The following is a 23518-nucleotide window of genomic DNA, read 5'->3' as shown; positions in this document are numbered from 1 at the left end:
TACTATAATAAAATTATTGACTATTAACCTCTATTTGGCTCTCCTGTTGTGTATAAAGCTGAAGGTGAATTGTCTGTCGCGATGACTTTTACATTGTAAAAGTCTTGTTCTTCCCTGTCAAATGTCTTAAGAGTTGTAATGTTACCAGTGTATAAATCTATTTTAAAGTTTTCTTGGTTGTCTGCAAGCTCGTAGGTGACCTAGAACAGTAACAATAGATTAAACATAAAGCAGAAAACCTAATGATTTTAGTAGATTTAACTTTTTAATTTTTCCCCATATGTCTTGCAGAGTTTGCAAATCAACTGCATAGCCTAGTTCATTTCTAAAAGGTGCTAATAATATTTTTGTTATTGTAAGAATATCTTTTTTATGTATAGTTTAAATGTTAAACTTTTTCGTTGGGTTTCTTTATTTTGTTATATAATTATTATTATTAGTAAAGTAATTCCTGCCATATATAAGGATGTCATGGACGAGACGAGATCAAAACACTTTATAATACATTTTTCATACCATTAACAATTAAAAAGCCTACAGGGATTCAAACCCAGAACTGCTAGTGTTTAATAGCGTTGGATGCCTTAAGCCAGGAACACACTTACCTGATGCTACGCCATGCGACGCTACCCGACGCCTTGCCACGCTTTGGTGGGGTGTGCACATCTATCCGACGCAAGTACACGTCGCGTACAGTCCACAGCGTTTATCACAATAATCACTATCACAATCGCAACGCATCTTTTGTTCTTAATGCACTATTTTGAGCAAAACCTTGTAATAAATTGTTAGTTAAATTTTATGAGCACAACCATCTAATAAATTGTTTGTTAAACTTAATTGTTTTAAATAAAGTTACTCCTAACCATCATAATTAAACAATGTTTATAAAAACTTATGCATTTTTTTATCTGGTTTACATTAAAATAACATGTTGTAATTAATATAACGACAAAATCACATGTACTTAGTTTGAAATAAACTACAAAAAATATGAGTGTCCTGTTCTGCTACCCGGCATTACAAAATGGTGTAATTTTACAAGCAAAACTATGAAATAAATTGTTAATTAAATTTTATGAGCAAAACCGTGTAATAAACTGTTCCAATTTTAGTATATGTACCGCCGAAGCGAATAAATTGTTAGTAAAATTCATTATATCAAAAAATCGTATTTCGGTGTTTTGATTAATTTTCTACTAAACCATTAAAATTAATTTTTAAAATAAAAACTAATTAATTTTTATGGGGGATCGCAGAGCGTTGGGTAGGTTAGCGTGGCATAGCATCGGGTAGATGTGCACGGGGGTAATGCAACCTTATGGAAAATCAGTTTGGATTTGCGTCGGGTAGCGTCGCATGGCGTAGCATCGGGTGTGTTCCTGGCTTTAATAATAATAATAATAATGCTTTATTAAACATAAAAAAAGGAAAAAAGACAATTTAAATTTTAAAGCATTTAAGGCCATGGATCTTGGATCCGTCTGCCGGAGGTCGTTGATTAAACAGTCAAAAACGAAAAATACACAATAAAATAAAATAAAAGTTATAGCCTACGCAATAAAAAGTAAAAAAAAAGGAGTAAAAAAAAGGAGAAACAAAAACTGCCAAAATGCGAAAGAGAACAAAAAAACAGGTTATACAAAAGAAATCAAAAATTAAAGTCATTAATTAATTCATATCTGTAATTCCATACATGCCTTGCGTATCGAATTAAGGGTCGCGAATTTGAGCCACTCAAAAATCGTAACAGGTCAACCCTGGGGAGAGTGAAACATCCGAGATGCAACAACTGAATCTCACCCAGGGTTGAGCACTCCGCCAAGAAGTGGGATACAGTTTCAATAGAGCGCGAATTACATAAAGAACAGATTCCTAATTCCCCTCTGATCCAAACAGCAAGTTTAAGTGCAAAACCTCACTTCTTAGCTTAAATACTGGCTTTAACCATTCACCCACATAAGTCATACTGAAGAAAACCCTGTTAAACAGGAAGTCAACATTTGACTATTATTTGGGTGTTGTGGACAAGTGGTCAAACGACATTACAATACATTTTTCATATGATAATCCATTAAAAAAACCCATGAGCACTGCATTATACCTGATTATGTTGCGTAGTACTGTCAGCGTCAATCGCACGGACTTGCATGACTGGAGTTCCAGGAGGTTCATTTTCTAAAACTACCCCAGTCACTACTTCGGTGAATACTGGAATGTTATCGTTTACATCTTCCAACTGAATGTGTATTGTTGTTTCAGCAGCTAAATTGAATTTGTTCTAAAAAGAAAAAAAAAATTATTTTCCATTACAATGGATAAATAAATAAAAATAAAATACTTGAATTCTTATGGTTAAAGTATATTCGGTTATTGATTCGTAATCCATATGATGAGCTAGTCTAATATGAGCTGTTCTTCCTTCTGACTCAAGACGAAATGTGCTGTGTTTATTTGTTTGTTCAGTTCTTCCAGCGACAAGTTCGAAAACGGGGGCGGCTTCGTCAGTGTTGGAACTATAAAAAAAAATAAATAAATAAATAAAATAAAATTAAAAAAATCTTATTTTTAATGTAAGTGAAAATAAATAAGAAGGTCAAACTTACACGGCAGTGAGTGTAGCAATGTTATATGAAAAATTTCTTAAATTTTCTTTCAAAACTATAGGCGGTGTTGGTAAGCTAGTAAAAGTAGGCGCTTTTTTGTTAGATTCAACCACTACAATTTCTAATTTGATTGTAGTTTCCATTCTCTCCTCGTCCTCAGCTTGGTCCTCTGCTGTGGCTCGGAAATTGAAACGATAACCAGGATTTTTCTGGAAGGAAAAAAAAAGCTCAGTCAAGAAAAAAAGTTGGGGAAAATAATAATAAATAATTACATTAATAGCCTTCTCCAAATGGATCACTCCAGTGTTGGCGTCTATCTTGAAATAATTATCATCGCTTGGAGAAGCTGGTTCCAGCCTGTACACAACAATACTGTTTTTCCCGTCGTCAATATCGGTTGCGGAAATTCGCATCACTTCCTGTTTAACCATTAAATCTTGTGGGACAGATTCTTCATAGTTCTGAAATTAGAAGAAAGTTAATGATTTTTATTTTATTTAAAAATTTTTTTTAAAACATGCAAAGCTTGCAATACTTCTGCAGAAAAACAAAGTGCACAATACTCAGGTTTGTGATATTGGTCATGGAATGATTAAATTCAAGGGATGGTTCTTGCAATAGACAAGAAACACGGAATTGAACTTTTTTATGATTCTTGAAATATTTTCCCCAAAATAGAACAATAATTTTGAAATTTATCTTGGAAAACTATGAATCTGGTAAGGCCTAAACAAATTCCACACTATAAAAATATCAAATAAAACAATGTGCTGTAAGTAAATCTCACGATGCTTCAGGTTTTGCATTGTCAACGATAATTTCAAATGGGAAATACCTTTTGCTTATTTCCTCGGTAGACCTGAGTGAGAAAATGCATTAAAAATACGTCGTACAAACAATTCAGTTGCTTTTCTGATCCACCAAGAAAACCAACATACAACTTGCACTAAACCGTTAGTATAAAGTTTTTCTGTTAACAATCATGTCACTGTTGCAACGATAACATTAAGGTTCCACTAATATCTCTATAAATATGTTAATTTCTGTTAATGTTTACTTACAACTTTATCAAAGACGGGAGCATTATCGTTGGTATCCTGTATTGTTATTTTAATGCTGCAAACTGCATCTAATTGCGGTCTTCCGTTGTCGGTTGCTCTTACTGTCAGACGGACTTCTTTCTCCCTTGTCGGCTCATCACGATCAAAAACCTAAAATTAATCAAATTACAGCAAAATATAATAAAATTTTAAAATTATTTTAAAACAATTTTCACCCTACATGTTTTGTTTGTATAGCTCCTGAATCAGGATCAATCGTGAATTTAAGTCTTTCTCCTGGGGCCGAAACGAAAGAATATGTCAATTTCCCTCCATTGTCGATAGGATCGGAATCAATCGCTGTCACCTAGGAATATAACAAAATTAGTATTATCACCCATAATTTTTAATATAGCGTGTGTCAAATAAACGAACCTGAATAACAGGAGTTCCTGAGGGCAATTCTTCTTTTACCGAAGGCTTCAGGTCAGAACAATTTGGAAATACTGGTTTATGGTTCTCCTGTATTTGGGAATGATGTTTCTAAATTGAAAGCAAAATACATTTAGAGTTTACATTAAATACTAATTGAATATAACAGCATAACAACATACCTGTAAATATAAATCATCAAAGTGTGACGGATTTTTATTACTATTCAAGTGGCGAGAATGCCTAAGTCTTCCAAAACTTTTGTGAGCTCTCCATGCCCATTGGTTATCTGTAAGAATAAAGTATAATTTTAGTTTACTAAAACTTATGAAAAAATCACAATTTTAACAAAATAAGAACAATAGAACAATATATAATAGAATTTAATTCAATGAAGGTTGATTAAGGAAATCAAATTTATCAGGAACAAAAGGCAAAATCTGGCTGATAAACCAAATTACTTCAAAATCTCTAATATATCAACACCCCTGAGTGTGTAATAGAAATCCAGGCTAAAAGTAGGCTCAACTCCTGCTCAAAAAGTTCCTGAAATACAATGGACCATTTGTCATGATACAACTACTGGCAGAAGACCTGTACCACATTACCGGTGTACGTTTTAAATCAGGAGAGATAGGAAAAACAGTTTAATGCAATGAGATTCTAAATGTCCGAAGAAGCTTTGGAGCATATAAATAACACAAACTGATTCACCCCTAACTGTCAAGAAGCCAGGAAAGTTGAAAATTTTAAAATAAGAAAACTATGATTTTTTTTTTTTTTTTTTTATTAACTGCGAGGTCATATAAACACTTGGGGTGCCAGTGTTTTTGAAAAAAAAAAAAAAAAAAAAACATTTTTACGTATGTCGGGTTCCAATGCTGGATTTTACCCACGACCTACAGCGATGAGCCTAGGCAATGCCTAAAACTTCAACACCCCCTAAAACTATGATTTATGCTTTAGAAATTCTGAAATTAGCATCTTAATTATGCATAATTTGATAGTAAAACCACTAATGCTCTTTTTTAATCAAATAATGTATTTTAAGAAATGTAATTATGAATTTATGAAAATAAGAACTAGAAAGACTGGTCGGGTAATAACGATACATGGAACCTAAAACAATCATGATGTTTGAGATAGGGTTAGGATTAGATTTAGGTTAGGTTTTCCCTCCTTTGTCCAAGGAAGGAAAGCCAAAGCCCATTTATGTGTCTGGCATGTAGAAAAAGGTTACGCCGATGTGTTCCATTAATTAAGCACGCCATTCCTTGGTCCCATGCAGTGTGGGTGTAGGAATGACACCTGATATGGGAATTGCTGGGCCTCCTGTTCCAACTTTTGGAGGAAAGAAAGAGATTTTTTTTTATATAGAGCTGGATAGATATTGTGTATATTGAGATGGGTTACGGGCATGTACCCGCAGAGAAAGGTTGCATGATCCAGCCCACTTAACTGAAGGGTGTCATTCTTTAGTTCCATATAGAAAGTGGGTATGAACGCCACCTGGTATTTGATTGAGAATGGCAGTGAATCTTTTCATCTCCTGTTCCAATTTTTGGAGGACTTGTTAGTATATATGAGCGTTTCCTTTTGTGTACATTTAGAGTGAATGTATTTATTAGTGTGAATGTGTAGTGCTACCGTCAGTAAGATTATTTACATAATATATCTAAAGGGAGTGAATCTATCTATGTTTAAAAAGTGCATACATTTGGGGCTGCAGGCTTTTGGCATATTGTACTTTTCCTAATTATTTATCTTGGTATCCTAGGTTATGAACAGGCTTGGGTCCATACACAGAGTGGGTAGGATATGAGAATTGTGCTTTAACACGGTAGAGTGTATTTGGGTCTCGTCCAGATTTGTTAGAAAAAAAGGATGTTTTATTATATATAGTACTTGCTAGATATCTCGTATTGTGTATATTGAGAGTGAATGCATTTATTAGCGTGAATGTGTAGTGTGAGAGCGCCAATGGTAGAATATTGACCACCCTGTCAACCCTCAATTAGATTAGTGACATACTGTATATAAAAGGAGTGTGTCTAGGTTTCAAAATTGTTTGCTTTAAGGGCTGGAATGAAGACAATGATATTAGGAAGCGGGGTGCAGTATATTTTATTATGTATAGAACTTGAGAGATACATTTTTTGTGTTGCTTTTTGTATATTGAGTGAATGCATTTATAAGTGTGCGAGGGCCATTTTTTACGTAAAGGGGGTGTTATATAGTAATTTTTTTTCCAGATTACCTTGACATCCTTGATACAAGTTAGAGGGGCTATAGGAAGAATGTTACTCGATTTGAGAATTGTGGTTTAAACAAGGCCTAGTATATTTGGGTTTTTGTTCCGAGTTTTGGAATAAACAGGGCTGTTTTATTTTTTATAGTACTTAATAGATATCTAGTTTTGTGTACATTTATGTGAACGCATTTGTTATGTAATGAATGAATTTATTAGCGTGAATAGTATGAAAGGTCTGATTGAAGAATATCGACAGCTCTGCTGGATTGATTAGTTTGTGAATCAAAAAGATGTATGCGTTGGGAGCTGAAATGACCTGGCTATAGAGAGCACCTGGAGTCTACGATGATTATGAGGAGGACGATATTAGGATGCAGGGGTTTGGTTTCCCTAAGCTCTGCAGCCTTTTGGCTTACTGCACTTTTCCCATATCCTTAGTTCTGTTCAGTTGAGTCGATCTTTCTTTTAAGAAGTAGGTAATTGACTGTCACTGCTGAATTTTTTTTAACTTGGGTCATCTTGATATGATAGGTTATGTCTCCATTGAGCAATGTTCATTCGAATTTTCGAGTTTCTTGTTCTTCATTGCATAACCTATAAATTCGGTTATCGTTGAATATACCAATTCTCGTTGTCTAGGGTTTTTTTTTTCAGATGCCAGTGACCATTAGTCCAATATTTCTCGCGAGTTTTTACCCTGGCTAGTTGTGTATGACAGTTTTGGCGATGGATCTTTAATCCATGACTTTACGGTATCTGGCACTTTTATGGTTCGCATATTTTTTTTTGTATGTACCCATCAGGGTCTCAGAAGAAGGAGGTTGATGGTTGATCTTGTTACCACGATTCTGGTAGGCTACCTATAAATTCTGGGTAGGCTATAGGCATGAGTAAAGTGTGATGGATATCAAGTACTAGCTGTTGAAGCCCTGAAGCTTAACTGTGATGGCGGGACGGTTAAAACCTAGTTATGACTATGGTCTGCCAAAACCCGAAATAGGTCATTCTTGATTGCTTGAAGGGATAAATCAGGTTTGTGTATTTGCATATGTGTGAGGTGTGAAAGTTAATTTTATTATTTGAACTTTTAAATTTGTCTTTGGGCGACATAAGAAGGGATTATGGTAGTTAATTAGTTTAACCATTGTTTTCGTTTAATAAGAAAATTCGTCTTTATTGGTGTAGCTTAGAGGTAGTAATTTTTTAATGGGCTTTTTACATCCCATGCGAAGGATATGGTTAAAACGATCCCCATAAGTTTACTATACGTGTTTACCCACCTTAAAGAGCAGTAATTTTTATACTGGCAGACAAAACAGCCGCTGAAAAACGTGCATTAAAAAAAATCCAGTAGTTATTCATTAGCTCCCCTCGAACTGTTTCGTCATTATTTGGTTAGATATATGGTGATAGTGTTGCCTTTTACTTTAGATGGATGTACCCGTCGCATGCAACAACGACCGTTCCCTCTCCAATGGTAAATCCCTTCTTTTCCCAAACACGCACTGGCTAACAATCTTTCATTTGTTTACATTATGCCCTCCACCAACCCTCACAATTTATATTCTATGAGCAACTTGTAGGTGAACGATTGGTGGTTGAGGGGGGGCACCATGAATCAAAACCAGTCTTTTTAAAATATTTATATACACGCGAGGGCATGTTATAAATTGTAGATGATGTAAATCATAAAATTAAAACAAATTTTTAAAGTCGTGCTCTCTCAAAAAACAGCAAGGAACGATGGTTTCAGTTCTTGAGGGAATTTAAGCAATGAGGCAGCAGATTTCATAAAAGTGGAGCATTTGAAAAAAAACATGTCCAACGATGCATCCCTTTTGTGGCGTAAACAAGGGAAGAACTGGAATCTTTTGCTAGACTCAACGAATACTGGGAACTTCACTTACGCAGAAACAACCATACGGGAGGAAAAGGAAGAGGAAATTGGAATTAGTTAAATAACACTTTAAAAACACCCGCGTATGAGACCGGCATGTAGAGAAACTTCGATGTGTCCACTTCAATGAACAGTGTTACTACCTTGGCTCCATATAGATAGCATGTAAGCCCACTCGATAGAACTATTGTTTGGGAGTCTTTAGGACCCTGGTTCCTCGGACACCACGTGGGTTCGAATCCCGCTCGTGCCACTGACTTTTTTATCTCAACTGAAAACCTTAATTAATTGTTAAATTATAAACTGGACACCACACAGATGGAGGTTGGTGTCCGAGTGGATCGAGGTCACGATAGCTCTAGTGGTAGAGCAGCGGCGTATCAAGCCGAAGATCGTGGGTTCAAATCCCGCTCGTGCCACTGACTTTTTTATCTCAACTGAAAACCTTAATTAATTGTAAGATATTAATAAGTCAAGCGGACCACGAAACTAGTGAATTTATAATTTAACCCTTTCCTGCTCAAAGTTCTTCAGCGCAACGCCAACTTTAGCAATTTTGTTTAAGGTTAGCGAGAAATTCCGTGGTTTTAGGGGGGTCACTGCTCTGTTTCGTCTCGTGTATTGGCAATACTTACTTATTTGGCGCCAAACTAAACTCTTTAGTAAAATTTGCAGTATTTCCCATTAACTTAAAAAAAAAAAAAAAAAAATAAATAAATAAACTCAAGTCTGTCTTGCTCTAAGACGCTTCGACTCCGGGGAAAAAGCTGAGTTGCAGCATTACAAAGCATAACATAAAATCAATATATTTCAACATTAATAAATAAAATTTACGTCTTCGTTTTGCCGAGGTGAAATGGAGAAGCAGTCCTGTGAATTTCATTTGAAACCAACACATTGTATGACATGTAAATAATTAAATTCAGATTTTACAGTAAAACTTAAATAGAAGAATAATATGCCAGAAGTGTATTATTTCTGAATTTAATAGAACAACGTATGATGTGAAGACGTAGAAAACAATACTTCTCACGCATGTCGGACAAGTTTTATATATTGATTCAACAAGCACTTTCCGACATATTCCCATTTGATTCATAAAATCCATTGACTTTATAACCAGATATATAGGATGATTGATGGGCCGTCGGTTAAATACGCTTTCATGGAAGTAAAACATGTGCAGAAGGGCATTATAACGTCACTAAATCATTCTGGGCGATTTAACTAATAGAAAACTAGCGAATTGCGCTTTCAATAATTTCATGTAACAAGTACACAGTGGAGATGCCGGTATTGACAGGAAGTGAATTACACATTCGCGTCGACTATCACTTCCGCAGCATCGATGAGCATAAACGTCATAACGAATTCAATAAGAACCGAGTCGGAAAGCTAATTCAATTTCGCATTTCGCTTTGCTATTCTCAATTAAACGATATCGTTCAACCGATCGTGGTAAACGATTCATTTTGTTTTGCTTGACTTAATTCTCTCCCAACGGTTCACATCTTATTGATACATTTTATAGTTGGAAGGCTGATTTTCCGTTCCGTATCACCGATCAATTGACGTTTCACTTTCATGATTTGATTCGTTCCTTTGAGCCGAGAAATATCTTTATGATAGTGTTTTGCTATGAACCGTTAACCGACCGATTCCTTAGACAAAAGTGTCCTGATTTTAGTAAGCGGTCCGATATCGCCCCGGGGATTCCTATTCCACAGTTTTCCAGGAGTCAAAAGGCAACTAGCAGAGACCAAATTCATGATGATGACTAAACATATTGAACATAAAATGTTTTATACACGCCAAATTCTCGAGTATTTCATTTTTGTAAAATATTTCACAACAGAATATCCAGTAAACACGTCATGCATATTTCTATTTTTTTTTTCGAGTAAAATAAATACAGTTGTATTTTCTATATGAAACAATTTTTTTGAAAGTATCTCGTGAGGTTGTGAGAGAAGAGCTTCGCGTGATGCACGAGTGACTGGGACCGTTCGAGAGGAGACGAATATTGGTTTTTCAATCAATCCCTGGCAAATCGAGCGATTCCGTTGATATCGAGGAGCCAAAAAAAGGAAGATTTTGACTTTTAAAATTAATATTTAAAAAAAAAATTAACTGTCGTCAACCGTTGAGACCTTACTTAATTTTTATTTTTAGTGTCCGGCAATTTAAAATGATCGGACCATTTATTGAAATTTCTTCAAATTTAATGATAATAGAATCGAAAAATGCAACGTTCTTGCCAATGGGGGAGAGCATTATCCTCCTCATCATTCCAGATTTCAGTGGCCATCGATAGTTAGGCCGTTTCAGCCCTGAACGCAATTTTTTAAACCTATACATACTTTTTACATATATTATGTAACTATAATTGAGAATCGCTTTCACGCTTCTAAATTCAACCACTGAAAATATACCCAAAACGAGAGATCTATCAAGTACAATATACAATATGACCACTTTCCTCAAAATTTTTGAACAGGAGACTAAATACACTCTGCCCAAGGGCAATTTTCATATCTCACACGCTCTCCACATGGAGCCAAGGCCTATTTTCTTAACCTAGAGTACCGAGATGACCAACTAGAAAAACCCCCGCTTCCTAGTATCTTCTCCTCATCACCATAGATCCTAAGGGTTGTTAATGAACCAAGGCTTGCAGTTTTTTAGACTTAGACACACTCTTTTTACCAACATTATGTAACTATAATGGAGGGTCGATGGGCACTCAATATTCCACCATCAACTTCACGCTAATAAATGCATTCACTATAAATGTACACAAAACGAGATAGCAAACAAGTAAAATACACGATAAAACCTTTTTCCTCATAATTTCATAATGGGAGTTTCAAATACACTCTCCCAAGGACAATTCGCATATCTCACATACCCTCTCTCTATAAGGAGCCAAGATTACGTAACCTAGTGTGCTAAGACGACCAATTAGAAAACTCCCGCTTCATTGTATCCTTCTCTGGAATGCTAAAATAAAGCCATGGGTTAAAGAACCATCGCCAAACCAGGCAAACTAGCCAGGGTACAATTCGGGGGAAAGATATATGACTACCAGTCATTGGCATCTGAAAAAACCCTAGACTATACGACTCAACGATATTCATATATATTTAACGATAACCTCATTAGTAGATTATGCAATGAAGAATAAGAAACTGCCACAATGTTACATTCGAATGAACACTGCTCAATGGAGTCATAACCTTTCATACCAAGATGACCCGGGATAAAGAATTGCAGCAATGACAGTCAATGACCTACTACTTAAAAGAAGGATCGACTCAATTGAACTGAACTAAGGAAATGGGAAAAGTACAGTAAGCCAAAAGGCTGCAGAGCTTAGGGAAACCAAACCCCTGCATCCTAATATCGTCCTCCTCATAACCATCGTAGACTCCAGGTGCTCTCGATAGCCAGGTCATTTCAGCTCCCAACGCACGCATTCTTTTCGATTCACATAACAGTCAATCAAGAAAGCTGTCGATATTCTTCAATCAGACCTTTCATACTACACATTCACGCTAATAAATTCATTCATTACATAATAAATGAGTTCACGTAAATGTACACAAAACTAAATATAAAACAGTCCTGTTTATTCCAAAATTCGGGACAAAAACCAGAACCAACTCTTCCATGCAAGAGTGCAATTCTCATATCGGGTAGCATTCCTGCATGCTCTCTATATGGATCCAAGGGGTATTCGTGTATTCGTCAACTAGTCAAGATGACCAATTTAGAAAAGTACAATAAGCCAAGATGCTTTATACCAAACCCCGCTTCATAGTATGCTCATCATCATCGTTCAACAATGTTTTACGTAGAGGCCAAAATAATCTAATATACTAATCTTTGGAGCTGGTGTATTCGTATATTTCAGTTTGCCTCTGGCAAAATAGCGTGCGCGCACATATTTATAATTGTCACGATGGAGCAAAAAAGGAAAAGATGTAAATAAAAGATTAAAAAAATTTCCAATCAATTTGTGAATTATGTAAACATATTTTTCCTGTCCAGTTACTCATTTATGAAACGATACAATTGTTGATAATAAAATAAAAACATGTGGGGTCATTTTCAAACGTGATATTTATACATTTACATCCGACGTACCATTGTGACTCTAAAAATTGTATTTTTAAAGGCGAAAAATGCGTTTTTACCACGAGAGAAAAATTTATCACGTGTAATTCTTCGGATAATATTATAGTTATTAATTGAAGTTCACCAACTTGAATTAAAGGATGTAGATGGAAGCGATAATATGAAGTGTATGCTATTAATCATAATTTAGATATACACCTTTCCCTTGTAAAGGGATTAAACTGTCTGTGGAACACATTAAGGGCGTATTAACATAGACAAAAGAGCTAGCTCGACAGAAAAAATAAGTAACTTCACATAAACCAATGTTTGACATAATGCTTCCATATTTTCTGTAGCTTTTTCTTTAATGGAAATGAGAAATATCAAAAGTTGGTGGATTGCACGTGCAATGTAGCTGATTCATTTCAATAATCTATGATAAAAATACGTAGAACGTTTATATCTTATGCATTTAGCTGCCTTCCGGGTTATTTGCCACAGATAACCTTCAAGATTAGATATCTTGCTATTCCTTTGCGCGATTTTACGCCCAGACGATAATATTTTTTAAAAATATTGATTTATTTGTTCCTGTACATGAATTATACTTTTTACAAACTGGTCTTGATTCTATAAAATCCCGGACAAAACACAAGCACTACGGCAAGTATCGCACGTGGAGGATGAGTTATGAAAGGACAGCTCAGTTTGTTATCGGATTGAGGTGAGGAGATCTCGGAGCTATCGTCGTTTGAGACAACGTGGAGGGTTCTTGGGATGGGCAGTAGTTGAGAGGCCTTCAGCATGAGACATAGGATTGAAAGATTGGCGTGAACTTTAGGAAGTGGGAACAAAATTCTTTGAAGAAGGGAATGCTAAGGTCATTGGGGATAGTGAGGTTGGAGAAATAGTAGTTTGGAAAATTCTTCTGAGGATTTTTGATTGGAATGCTTGGATTTGTTGGGTGATGGGTTGGTGGTACCCGACAGTTCCGCTCCATATGTAGGATAGGTCTATGAGTCATCGTAGTTCTCCAAATCGTCTTATCGCTTGTGTGTTGTGGGAGGATTCTAATGTTTTATAGTAGTTTATATAGTAGTTTGTTTACCGTTAACGTATAGACGTGGGCAAGGCTGTTTGTTTAACGTGAATTTTGGTGCAAATGTCCATGTTCAGATTCAGCTTCCAGGTTTTGCATTATTTTTCAATGATCTACTGAATATTGGAGATGGCTTGGTTAGGTGATAAAATTACGGTTTAGTCCGCGTAAGTTGTAATGACATGGCAGGTTAGTAATATAAATGGTATATAGGATGGGACCGAGAATGCTCCCTTGTGAGACGTCGGCCTGGATCGGTTTGCCGCCATTGGCGCCGCAACTTTCTTTGAAGCGATGATCTGCTAAGGCGCGTACCTACTAAGCAAATCACGGCCAATGAAAGACAACTAACCGATTCGTTTGCGGTGGCCTTGGTTTCGGTTCGGACTGCTGGCGGTAACTTGAAAACATTTGACGTAGGTTTGGCCTAAAGACTCCCTCCTAGTGTCAACGCCGGCTCATCATGTTCGTTAGTTCATTTTTCTTATGCTTAAAAACGCTGGAATATTGAGAGGAATAATGAGACAGCATTAAAACTGATCGGATTTTATCGGGGACGGGAATGTTTATGGGACCCTACGAACTAGGAATATAAATACAAATTGAAACGATAAGACGCTTGGAGGGAAATAAGTGAGCTTATAGAACGGGGTGTGAACGATATGAAAAACATAAAGTCTACAAATTCAAATGGTTTGCTTTTAGCCATATGGGCTTCTATGTGAATGTATAACCTTAACTAACTGTAGTAACTTCGACTTATTTTTAGAGCCAACTGCAATTCCACAAGGCCGAAACCCTTGGCTCCAACCCATTGGTTTGATGAGGATGAGGCAATGTGTTTGCGACCAACGTTCCTTACAATATATCGGTCGTCTATCGTTGGCCGAGCTTTGCTTAGTGTGTATGCACCTTTAGATACGATTTTGGGATTTGGTAGTAAGCCGTGGGTACGTCAAACAGCTGTTTGAAGAGAAATCCCGAGTGCCTGAGCTTGTCAACAACATGTCCAAGAATGAACCGAGTTCTGTTCTCTAAAGCAGAGGAATGAGTGCTAATCAAAAACATTGCCGAATCATGTAATGACTAAGACGGAACCAAATTACAGCCTTTTCAGGGCTTTGGATATTGCTGGGAGAAGGCTATTAGACCTGTACGAGTGGCTGGGAGGTTTGTGAAGTTTAGGTACGAAATTATGGAAAATTGCCATAGTAGGGAAAAGTGGGAGGTTTCTAGGATTGTAAATGATAGTCAAAAAACTATGACCTTACATAAGAGGTTTACAAGTATTGTATTATGAGAGTTAATCAAGTAGAATCTTACTTAAGATGACTTGAAAGGTTTTTAATATGGTGGAAGTGAGACATCAAGGTTTTATCTTGCTGTTATGTGTAGTGTTGTTTATATCCGGATGAGGAATGAAGGTGTCTCAGGCATTTTACAAAGACAGGGCCTTTATAATAATTCTGTGCGAAATCGTAGTAATATTCATTTTTCTTTTCAAATTTTGAAAAATCGCCCATGAAATGAAATATCCACTTTGGGAAATATCATTCCAAGGTTGAGAAATATCAATTCGAAATTATAGGAGCTTCGAGTCATAATGGAAAAAAAGGATGTCGGCAGGGGGAAAAACATTAAAGTTGACTAAAATTAAGGTCGAAAGAAGGCAAACATAAAGTTGCGAAAAGCAAGTTGGATTGGAATTGGTGAAAATGAATGATTTTATGATCTTGGATAGATATTACACGCTATAAAAGGAGTCTTTCAAGAAGTTCGGGTATCCTTATTTTAAACGCATTTATACTACAACGGTAAAATTATATTCGAATTGGATTTTTCTTTATTGGTTTAATGATTAGTAAATCGACAAGCCACGCCCAAATGCTAAACAGAGATAACGTAAGCAAACATGATATCAACACCCAATCTTGCCTTACAATTTTGACTGTATTCTAGGAAAAAGGCCAGCTCGAAAAAATATTACTAGCGAAAATACAAAGAACTATCGTGAATATCACATTTCGGTCAAAGTCTCTGCGTTTATAATTACCTAGCTTCATTTCAATGGGCGATTTTTCAAAATTTAAAAAGAAAAATGAATATTACTAAGATTTCACACAGAATTATTATAAACGCCCCGTCTTTGTAAAATTTACTGTGCTAGTAACTACTGTTCTACAGGACGAGATAGCTAGGAGCTGTTTACGACACTTTCTCAATAGATAAGGAAAACAAAGCCCATACTTTACACAAGTGTACGCATTAATGTTCCAATTGGCAGGTAATGTTGATTAATGGCGCCTAAAGGCTATCTTAGATCATAAAATCATTCACCTTCAGCTTCCGTCCTCATCATTTTAGGATCGAAGAAGGTTTCAGATTTGTCGACACTATCTCTCTGCTCTAGAAAATAAAGAGTATTTTGAGTGCGTTCCTAGCTGTGAGACAAGCTTTTGATAGGATCTGGCACCGGTCATACTTTATAAACTCAAACGCTTCCTACCCACTACTTATTACCATATACGGAAATCCTATCTAACAGACCGCTACTTCAGAGTGAAACGGAAATTAGACATATATAAGCCAGCGTTCCTACAAGGGAGCGTTCTTGGTCCTATCCTATTTATACTGCTGGCCAATCTATACACTCTAATACCATATAATCACCACCTACTCGGACGCAACCGCAATTTTGTCCTCTAACTATACAAGATACATCCAACCTTGAGCTTAGCGGAGATGTGCAAAAAGTGGAGGACAAAACTGAATGAAATGAAGCAGTTTATGTTTACATTGAATAAAACAGTCTTGTATTCCACTGTACATCAACAACAAAGAGATACCAGCCTTCCATTCAAGTTGTAAGTATAACTGACTATACCTAGACAGCTGACTGATATGGAATCCCCGAATAAGTCTTAAGAGACAACAACTTAACAGAAGACTTGGACATAGAATGGAACTGTGACGTTCTGTCAAGGCATCCAACATTCGCGCATCCAATACTTCCAACCTCTCTATGGACAATGATCTTGATACTTAGGACATCGGCATATACTTAAGACTATAACTAGACAGTAGAGAGACGTGGAATCTTAAAGATTTAAGAGACCTTGTTGTGACCGTCAACACTAAACTAGCCTGTGCTCAGACCACTTTGAACCTAGTGGAAGTGAGGGGTTCTGCCAACCCTTCAAACATCCAACACATCCAATCCTTCCAACCAAACGTCCTCACACAAATAATCGGAGCTCTTACGTCACTATCCTCACAATCCACAACGACCTCAACCTTTTGTTAGGGATGGTTAGGGACTCACTTTCGAAATCAAAAAGAAAATTTGTATTCTTATCAATATAAATATGAAACTGGTATTATATTAGACGGTTACTGTTCAACTTATGATAAAAAAATAGTCTGTTAATTTTATGCTGAAACTGCTGATTGACGAGGTCTTCTAAATCCTAGCTTTTACTACAAGAAACTAAACAAGACATTGCAATTAAGGTCATAATCATTCATTCTGGCCGAGAATGGGGTAAAAAAATCAAATCTGTGGAAACTCTTATTATTTAAATTTCAAACTCGAAGGGTGCAAAGGGGGTGAATTAGACGAACTTTCATAACGCGTCAAGGTGATAAATGGAAAAAAAAAGGGTGAGGAAAAGATTTTTTCTTTTAAATACCACCAAATAAAACGTCGAAAATTACACAATACCTCGTTTTCTTTGTTGAAAATTCGTATTTGGAACAAACGCTCTTGTTTTGGATGAATAAAGATGAATCGGTACAATGAGACAGCGAAAAATCTCGAGCACCGGGCGAAAAATCTTCAACAAGGGGAGCCCTAAAGACAAGGGATTTTCATGAAACTTTTTTCTGTTACTAAATCGAAAAATATTAGAGAGGTGTCCGAGCGTTCTTGCCGATGGGCTCTAGAAGCCGAGACAAAAAAATTAAGTACGCAGCATAACCATGTGTTGAAAAACACGGATTGTGTGACCAAGCAAATGCAGCTGCAGCAAAAAAGAATTTGAAATAGTTTTTTCCAAGTTGATATCCTTTTTCTGCACCCCCTCTCCTCAAATAAAAATCAGAATACATATTTTAAGTGAAATAGAAAAATAAAATGTTTCGCCTTCCAAAATTCGACCTTGATTTTTCTCTCTCGAAAATGACAAAAATTCAAATAACTTGAACTGACTTCCCCGCCGATATACAGGAAACTTTACGGAAGTTTAGAACTCTATAAACTGCACAACACGCCAGAAACCTGGTTTCAGTAAATAAATAAGAACCGTAGATATAAAATAAAAAGTTTATGGGGCCTTTTGTTAATTAATTTTTGTTAATCCTTGTTTTTCTACACCAAAATTTTTTTTGCCTACTTTACTGAGAGGGTCTTTTGGTTTTTGTAAGATTATATATCTAATCTTCATTAATACGATCCTTCATATTATTTACTTATTCGAGGTTTAAAAAATTCCGTTATGTGTTTTATAGTGTTCTAAGCTCCTGTCAAGTTTCCTGTGGATCGGTGGTCTTTCCAATTTTTGTTTTTTCCAACGAGGGTTTGCAACAGCAGAGGTCATAACAAGGTGCAGGTGTTTTTGAAAACCGTTGTTTTTGAAAACAAGTTCATTTGTAAGAATGTCGGGTTCGAAGCAGGGCCGCTGGAGTCGAACCTGGGACCCTTCGCCTTACAGCGATGAGAGCCGTGTTGCCTTCCGTTGCGGCTACTCACGCCCCTCTTTCCGAAATTATCTCAGTTTTGATGGATTTGGAGAGAAACAAATCTGAAGCGTTTGCAAGGTGAAAAATCTCAGGAAAAAACTTAATTTTTGCTAAAATAGTTTTGTTCAGGATTTTTTCTTGCCACAAGCAAATATCAAGTTTGTTTCTGGCTTAAAAAATCATTTAATCTATTCTCCTACGTCGTATGGTACTACGTCAAAATTATGTGGTAGGTGACATATACATGATTTGTACTCGAGTACTCAAACCCCAATTGATACGTTATATGGTCCTCCGGGCCGGATCTGAACCAGGCTTGTGGATCTGCAGTCCCTTCCTTAGAGGCATATCTAAGATACAGGACGTGTCATAGTAACAAAAAACACTATTGTTTTTCACAAAGAAAGAAAAGATTAAGGTTTCTAACAGAGTTGAATTCCGATAAAATCCAGATGAGTTATGAATTTTTAAGTTGTTTCGCAACGTGGTTGTAGAAATCCTTCAACCTGATGATGATGAGCTAAGGGCTCGAAATCCGGATCGTTGGAAAACAACTGAATGTGAGTAAGAACTATCTTTTTAAAAAAAGGAGAAGCCTTGTTGTATTCATGCGGGAAGTCGAAAAAATTGTCCTCCAAAATCAAAATTTCCACTCCGTATTTTCGCTTTCTAACAAATCTGTACTGTGTCTGTCTGACTGTGGTCAATTTCTTGTAACCGGCAATACATATAAACAATGAGACCAATTTTTATGAAATTTTCATAGATGTGTTCGGATTGGTTTCTAGATGGCCCTCAATGAATTTCATCGCAACCTTTCAATGGTATCGCCTGTGAGAACATAAATCGCGTACACAGCTCTATCTCTGAACCCGTTGTCGGATTCTTATGCAATTTTCAGGGATTATGCGGGTTGCTTTCTAAATGATCCCCCTAAGAAATTTTATTCCAAACGGATTAACATATGCGGATGCGCATGTACAAACTGTAAGGAAGCTATTCTGCCCATCAGCTTGGCAGACATTTTTTTATTTTTTTATTTTATAGAAGAATATTTTGATTTTTGTAACTTTTATATAATCTCATTTAATACGATCCAGAATATTCTTTTCTTATCCGATATCAAAAAACAAATCAATTGATATATAACAACCTTGAAATACATACAGAACGAAAAAAATCTCACATCCCTTTTTGAAGGATCGATCACCGGAAGCACAACCCCCTTTCGCGATTTATTATCACAGCGAAACAGTTACTTTTTATGATATTTTTTCCTGTATTAATAAGATGTGTGAACGGTATAAAAATACAAAGGCGTTTCACATCCGCGCGGCTGAGGGGAACAGACGGATGTGATGAGGCTGAAAGGACTAAGCGAGAGTATAAAAGAAGAGAGGGAATATGTTCTCATATTTCAGAAGGGACTTTTTTCCAAGATAGAATTTTTCAAGAATTTATATCCTTTTTACTGACATACAGCCACGAAAGTGAGGAAAATGTGTGGCCCTGAATATGCTTCCTAATTGGTGATTACACTATTAGAATCACATATAAAACCAAAGTGTAAAAATAATTATTTCTTTATTTTAAAAAAAGATTCCTATTCAACCAGAAGACCTGATCTACCAAAAATAGAAAATCGATGGAATTCCAAAGCCTAGATTCGTTCGGAATGTTTTGAACAAAATGTTGTGTACTGCCGGCCTCTTTCCCTTTTTTACCCCCGTACTCCCTCGAAACAAACGAGAGAAAAATTGTTAGAGAGACTAGAGATTATAATGCAAGTCAATAAGAAAAGGAACAAGGGCTTGGAAACAGAAAAAGGGTTTCTTTACATATGTAAATGAAATTTCCACCTACTCAGCCGGGGATATGCATAATCTAAATGGGAGCCTCTTCATAAAAGTCGGTTTTCCAAGTCTGTTTCCAACTTAAATCAGAGCTGAAAAAACTATATTCAACGCAAGTATTAACGGAAATAGTTTGGAGATCAAACTAATGAATATATTCACTAGACATAGTAAAATCATGGTTTAATCGCAAAGAACCAGGCCATTTTTTTTAAGAAGTATTTTTCTCTTTAAAAGTCATGTTTCTCTCCTCTTTCAACAAAAACATACTTGTCTTATGGAAAATCTTAAAAAAGAAGTTAAACTGAAAAAAAAATCCTCACAAGGTACGATATCCGGCCCTAAAAGCACAAAATAGACGGTAAATGCACCAAAAACCTCCGAAACCTGGGAAAATCATAACCTAACCAAGCCGGGGACTATTTGGGTAATGAACAAGCGAATAAACTGGCCAAAGAAGCATCTGCGAGGCCTTCCCAACTCATCAAAAGGATTGTGCGAACTCTGCAGGTGGCAGGCATGGTAAAATCATGGGTTAAAGAACCACTAAAACTGGCAAACATCACATCCAGACAAGATAAAACGGTCACTGCCATCTGAGAAACTTCTAAACCTCGGCTTCCCAAACTTTTTAGCCAGCGGACCCCTTTAACAGAACAAAATCTAGGAAGGGCCCCTCGTATTAAAGTATTTATAATTAGCTATTTATAGTATATTTAGTAAATTGAAGTTTTATAAATTAGCCATTCCATTCCTAATTACGTGAGGAGGGGTCTCTATGTTTGTTTTCAATATGAAAACAGGCATTAGATTAATATACTTAACTTTATTTACAAAATCCTGAACACAAAAATCCAATTGGTCAGAACGGAATCGGCGGATATCGGGTTCAGCGTCTGTACAGCTTCAGTACTTAGTTTTGGTGGTTGTATAGTTACTAAATTCGGATTCGCATAGACAATTCGTGGCAAATGAACATTTTTTGCTTGTTCACTGAGAGGTTGAAATTTTTTGTATTCCAGACAGAGCCAAAAATGAGGTAAGTATCGGACTCGAAAGGACATTTCAATTTCAATCATTTATTCATTCTACGTTTATTTGTGTAGTTATTAATTTTTTTTTAATTTCGCCCCTCGAGAGGTCCGCGAACCAGTTTGGGGAGCCCCGCTCTAGACAAAATGTGCATAATCATCGATGACCTCGTTTCTAGGTTATGCAATAAGGAGTGAGAAACTGCTACCAATATTATAGTCGAAAGCGAACTGCTCAATGGAGACATAACCTACGGTACCAAGATGACCCGGGCAAAAGAATTATCGCCAGTCAATGACCTATTTCTTAAAATTGAACTACGTTGCTAGAAAAAGTAAAATAATACAAGTCTTTAAAGCGCATGGAACACCAGACCTCCGCTTATTGTTATCCTTCTAATACGGCTTATTCATTACCTGGGGTATCAATCAAGATGACCTACTAGGCTTCCTTCCTAGTATCCCTTTCATCATCACTGTCATCATCATACCCTCCAGAGAGTGTCGTCAGCTAGATCATTTCAACCCGACACTCCCTTTACTTAAGCCAAGAAATGTCACGCTTCAATTAAGTAGAACACATCGTTCTGTCTTTACATCCGAACACACAGGCTTTGTTGTCATTATTAAAAGTTTCGGCCACTTTTTCACTTATGAACTCTTGGATCAAGGAATGGTCTTGCGCTGACTATACCTTGTTCCCACAGGCTTTGACCAAAAGTATTGTCCGTGTGGTAACATAGATAACAAAATAAACCACTAAGAAACCCTTTTTCATAGTACCCTCCTCCTCATCACCATCATCATAGCTTGTAGGGGTTGTCAACAATTAGGCCATTTCAACTTCTAACGACCTAGCCGCGCTCTCTTTACATATTACATTCTGATCTAATTGAGGGCACTCAATACCCGACTATCCATTAAATGCACTCATTCCCAATAAACCCAAAACGAGATATCAATCCAGTACTGTATACAACAAAACATTCTCGTTTCCTTAAAAATTCGGAAGAGGGGACCCGAATAGACTTCGCCGTGCTTAAGCCCAACCACCTACACGGTCCCAATATGGAACCAATGAATAACACCTTTGATTTAAGTGAGATACATCGTGCAATTTGGAGCCCCTCGCCTTCGCCTGACAAAATACTAAACATTTTAAAACGTACATTATAAACTAACACTTTTAATCAAGGCCAGAACAAAATAGTGAAAAAACAACAAAACATTCTCGTTTCCTTAAAAATTCGGAAGAGGGGACCCGAATAGACTTCGCCGTGCTTAAGCCCAACCACCTACACGGTCCCAATATGGAACCAATGAATAACACCTTTGATTTAAGTGAGATACATCGTGCAATTTGGAGCCCCTCGCCTTCGCCTGACAAAATACTAAACATTTTAAAACGTACATTATAAACTAACACTTTTAATCAAGGCCAGAACAAAATAGTGAAAAAAGAGGCCATTGTTTAGAGTTTTCTCCGGTTCGATTTTTAGAAAATTAATGACCCCAGGGTGAAATGTAATGTGATAAGGTTGGTTCCCAAATCTATTATTGTAAAGGGGAGAATTGAGGTGTATAAGAAGATTAATGGAAACGTGTGTAGGGAAGAAGGGTGTTCATTAGCCCGTTGTCCCTTTAATAGTAATTAGGGGGCACAATTAGAGAGTGGCTCTGTTTGTTTTTCTCTTTCACACCTAGCTGTTTGACTCTTTTTGAAGAAAATCGTAGTCATTCCGCCTAGATGGGCGTAATTCAACAATTTAAACCTCGTTACACCTCCACTTCCTCCGGATTTGCCTAACTTAATTTTCAAAGTTATTCTCAACTACTCACTCCTTCCCCGAGTAACATCATTGATCTCCCACTCAATCTTGCTTCTGTTCTGTTTATATTTCAATTTAACTTCGTGGTAATTCGACGGCTTATGTTTCCTTCCTTTCAAGCTAAATACATTTTAATTCGACTTTGAAACGTTTCCTGAATTAAATTAGATCCGGCAAAACGGTCAATAAAATATATGACTTTTTAAGAACTATTTAAATTTAAAAATGTATTTCATATATGTAGTATGTCCGCCCTCGCCTTGCTTTATTTCAACTGCACTGTTTTAAGCGGAATTTTTACGTTTTCGGTCGTACATCATCAATCAATCGCTCTCGCGGTAATAATGGAAAGGATACAAATATGTTATGGCCGTACGACAAACAAGAATTTATGCTAACAGTTTAACCTTCCATGGTCTAATGTTGTCTTAGAGTAAGAGGATCATTAGCAAATGTTTTTAAAAGTTAGCTGGGAATTCCGCAAGTTTAGTGAGTTTAGTTAGGCGCCAAATAAATCAGTGTTGCCAATACATGGTCAGAAACACAACAGGAACACCACTGCGCCCGCCCTAAACTCAAGGATTTCCCGCTAACCTTAAACAAAATTGTCAACGTTGACATTGC

General features: G+C 36.5%; 1 protein-coding gene across 2 annotated transcripts in view; it reads right to left on the bottom strand.

Moving 5' to 3' along the window:
• The window catches only part of LOC106664085 (DE-cadherin), a 278478-nt gene that overhangs the window by 9086 nt on the left and 245874 nt on the right, over positions 1–23518 (bottom strand). For both annotated transcript variants that reach the window (XM_014389469.2, XM_014389470.2), the window contains exons 3-11: positions 4261–4367; positions 4082–4189; positions 3888–4013; positions 3668–3817; positions 2879–3067; positions 2607–2815; positions 2342–2516; positions 2105–2281; positions 29–200 (exon numbers count right to left, since the gene is read on the bottom strand). In XM_014389469.2, coding sequence (XP_014244955.1) covers positions 29–200; positions 2105–2281; positions 2342–2516; positions 2607–2815; positions 2879–3067; positions 3668–3817; positions 3888–4013; positions 4082–4189; positions 4261–4367 — 1413 coding nt within the window. The remainder of the gene's footprint in view (positions 1–28; positions 201–2104; positions 2282–2341; positions 2517–2606; positions 2816–2878; positions 3068–3667; positions 3818–3887; positions 4014–4081; positions 4190–4260; positions 4368–23518) is intronic.

Source organism: Cimex lectularius, unplaced genomic scaffold (assembly GCF_000648675.2).
Source record: "Cimex lectularius strain Harlan isolate CLEC.00 unplaced genomic scaffold, Clec_2.1 scaffold371, whole genome shotgun sequence".
Lineage (NCBI taxonomy): Eukaryota > Metazoa > Arthropoda > Insecta > Hemiptera > Cimicidae > Cimex > Cimex lectularius.
The sequence above is the reverse complement of the archived record's forward strand: the minus strand, read 5'-3'. Positions and strand labels throughout refer to the sequence as shown.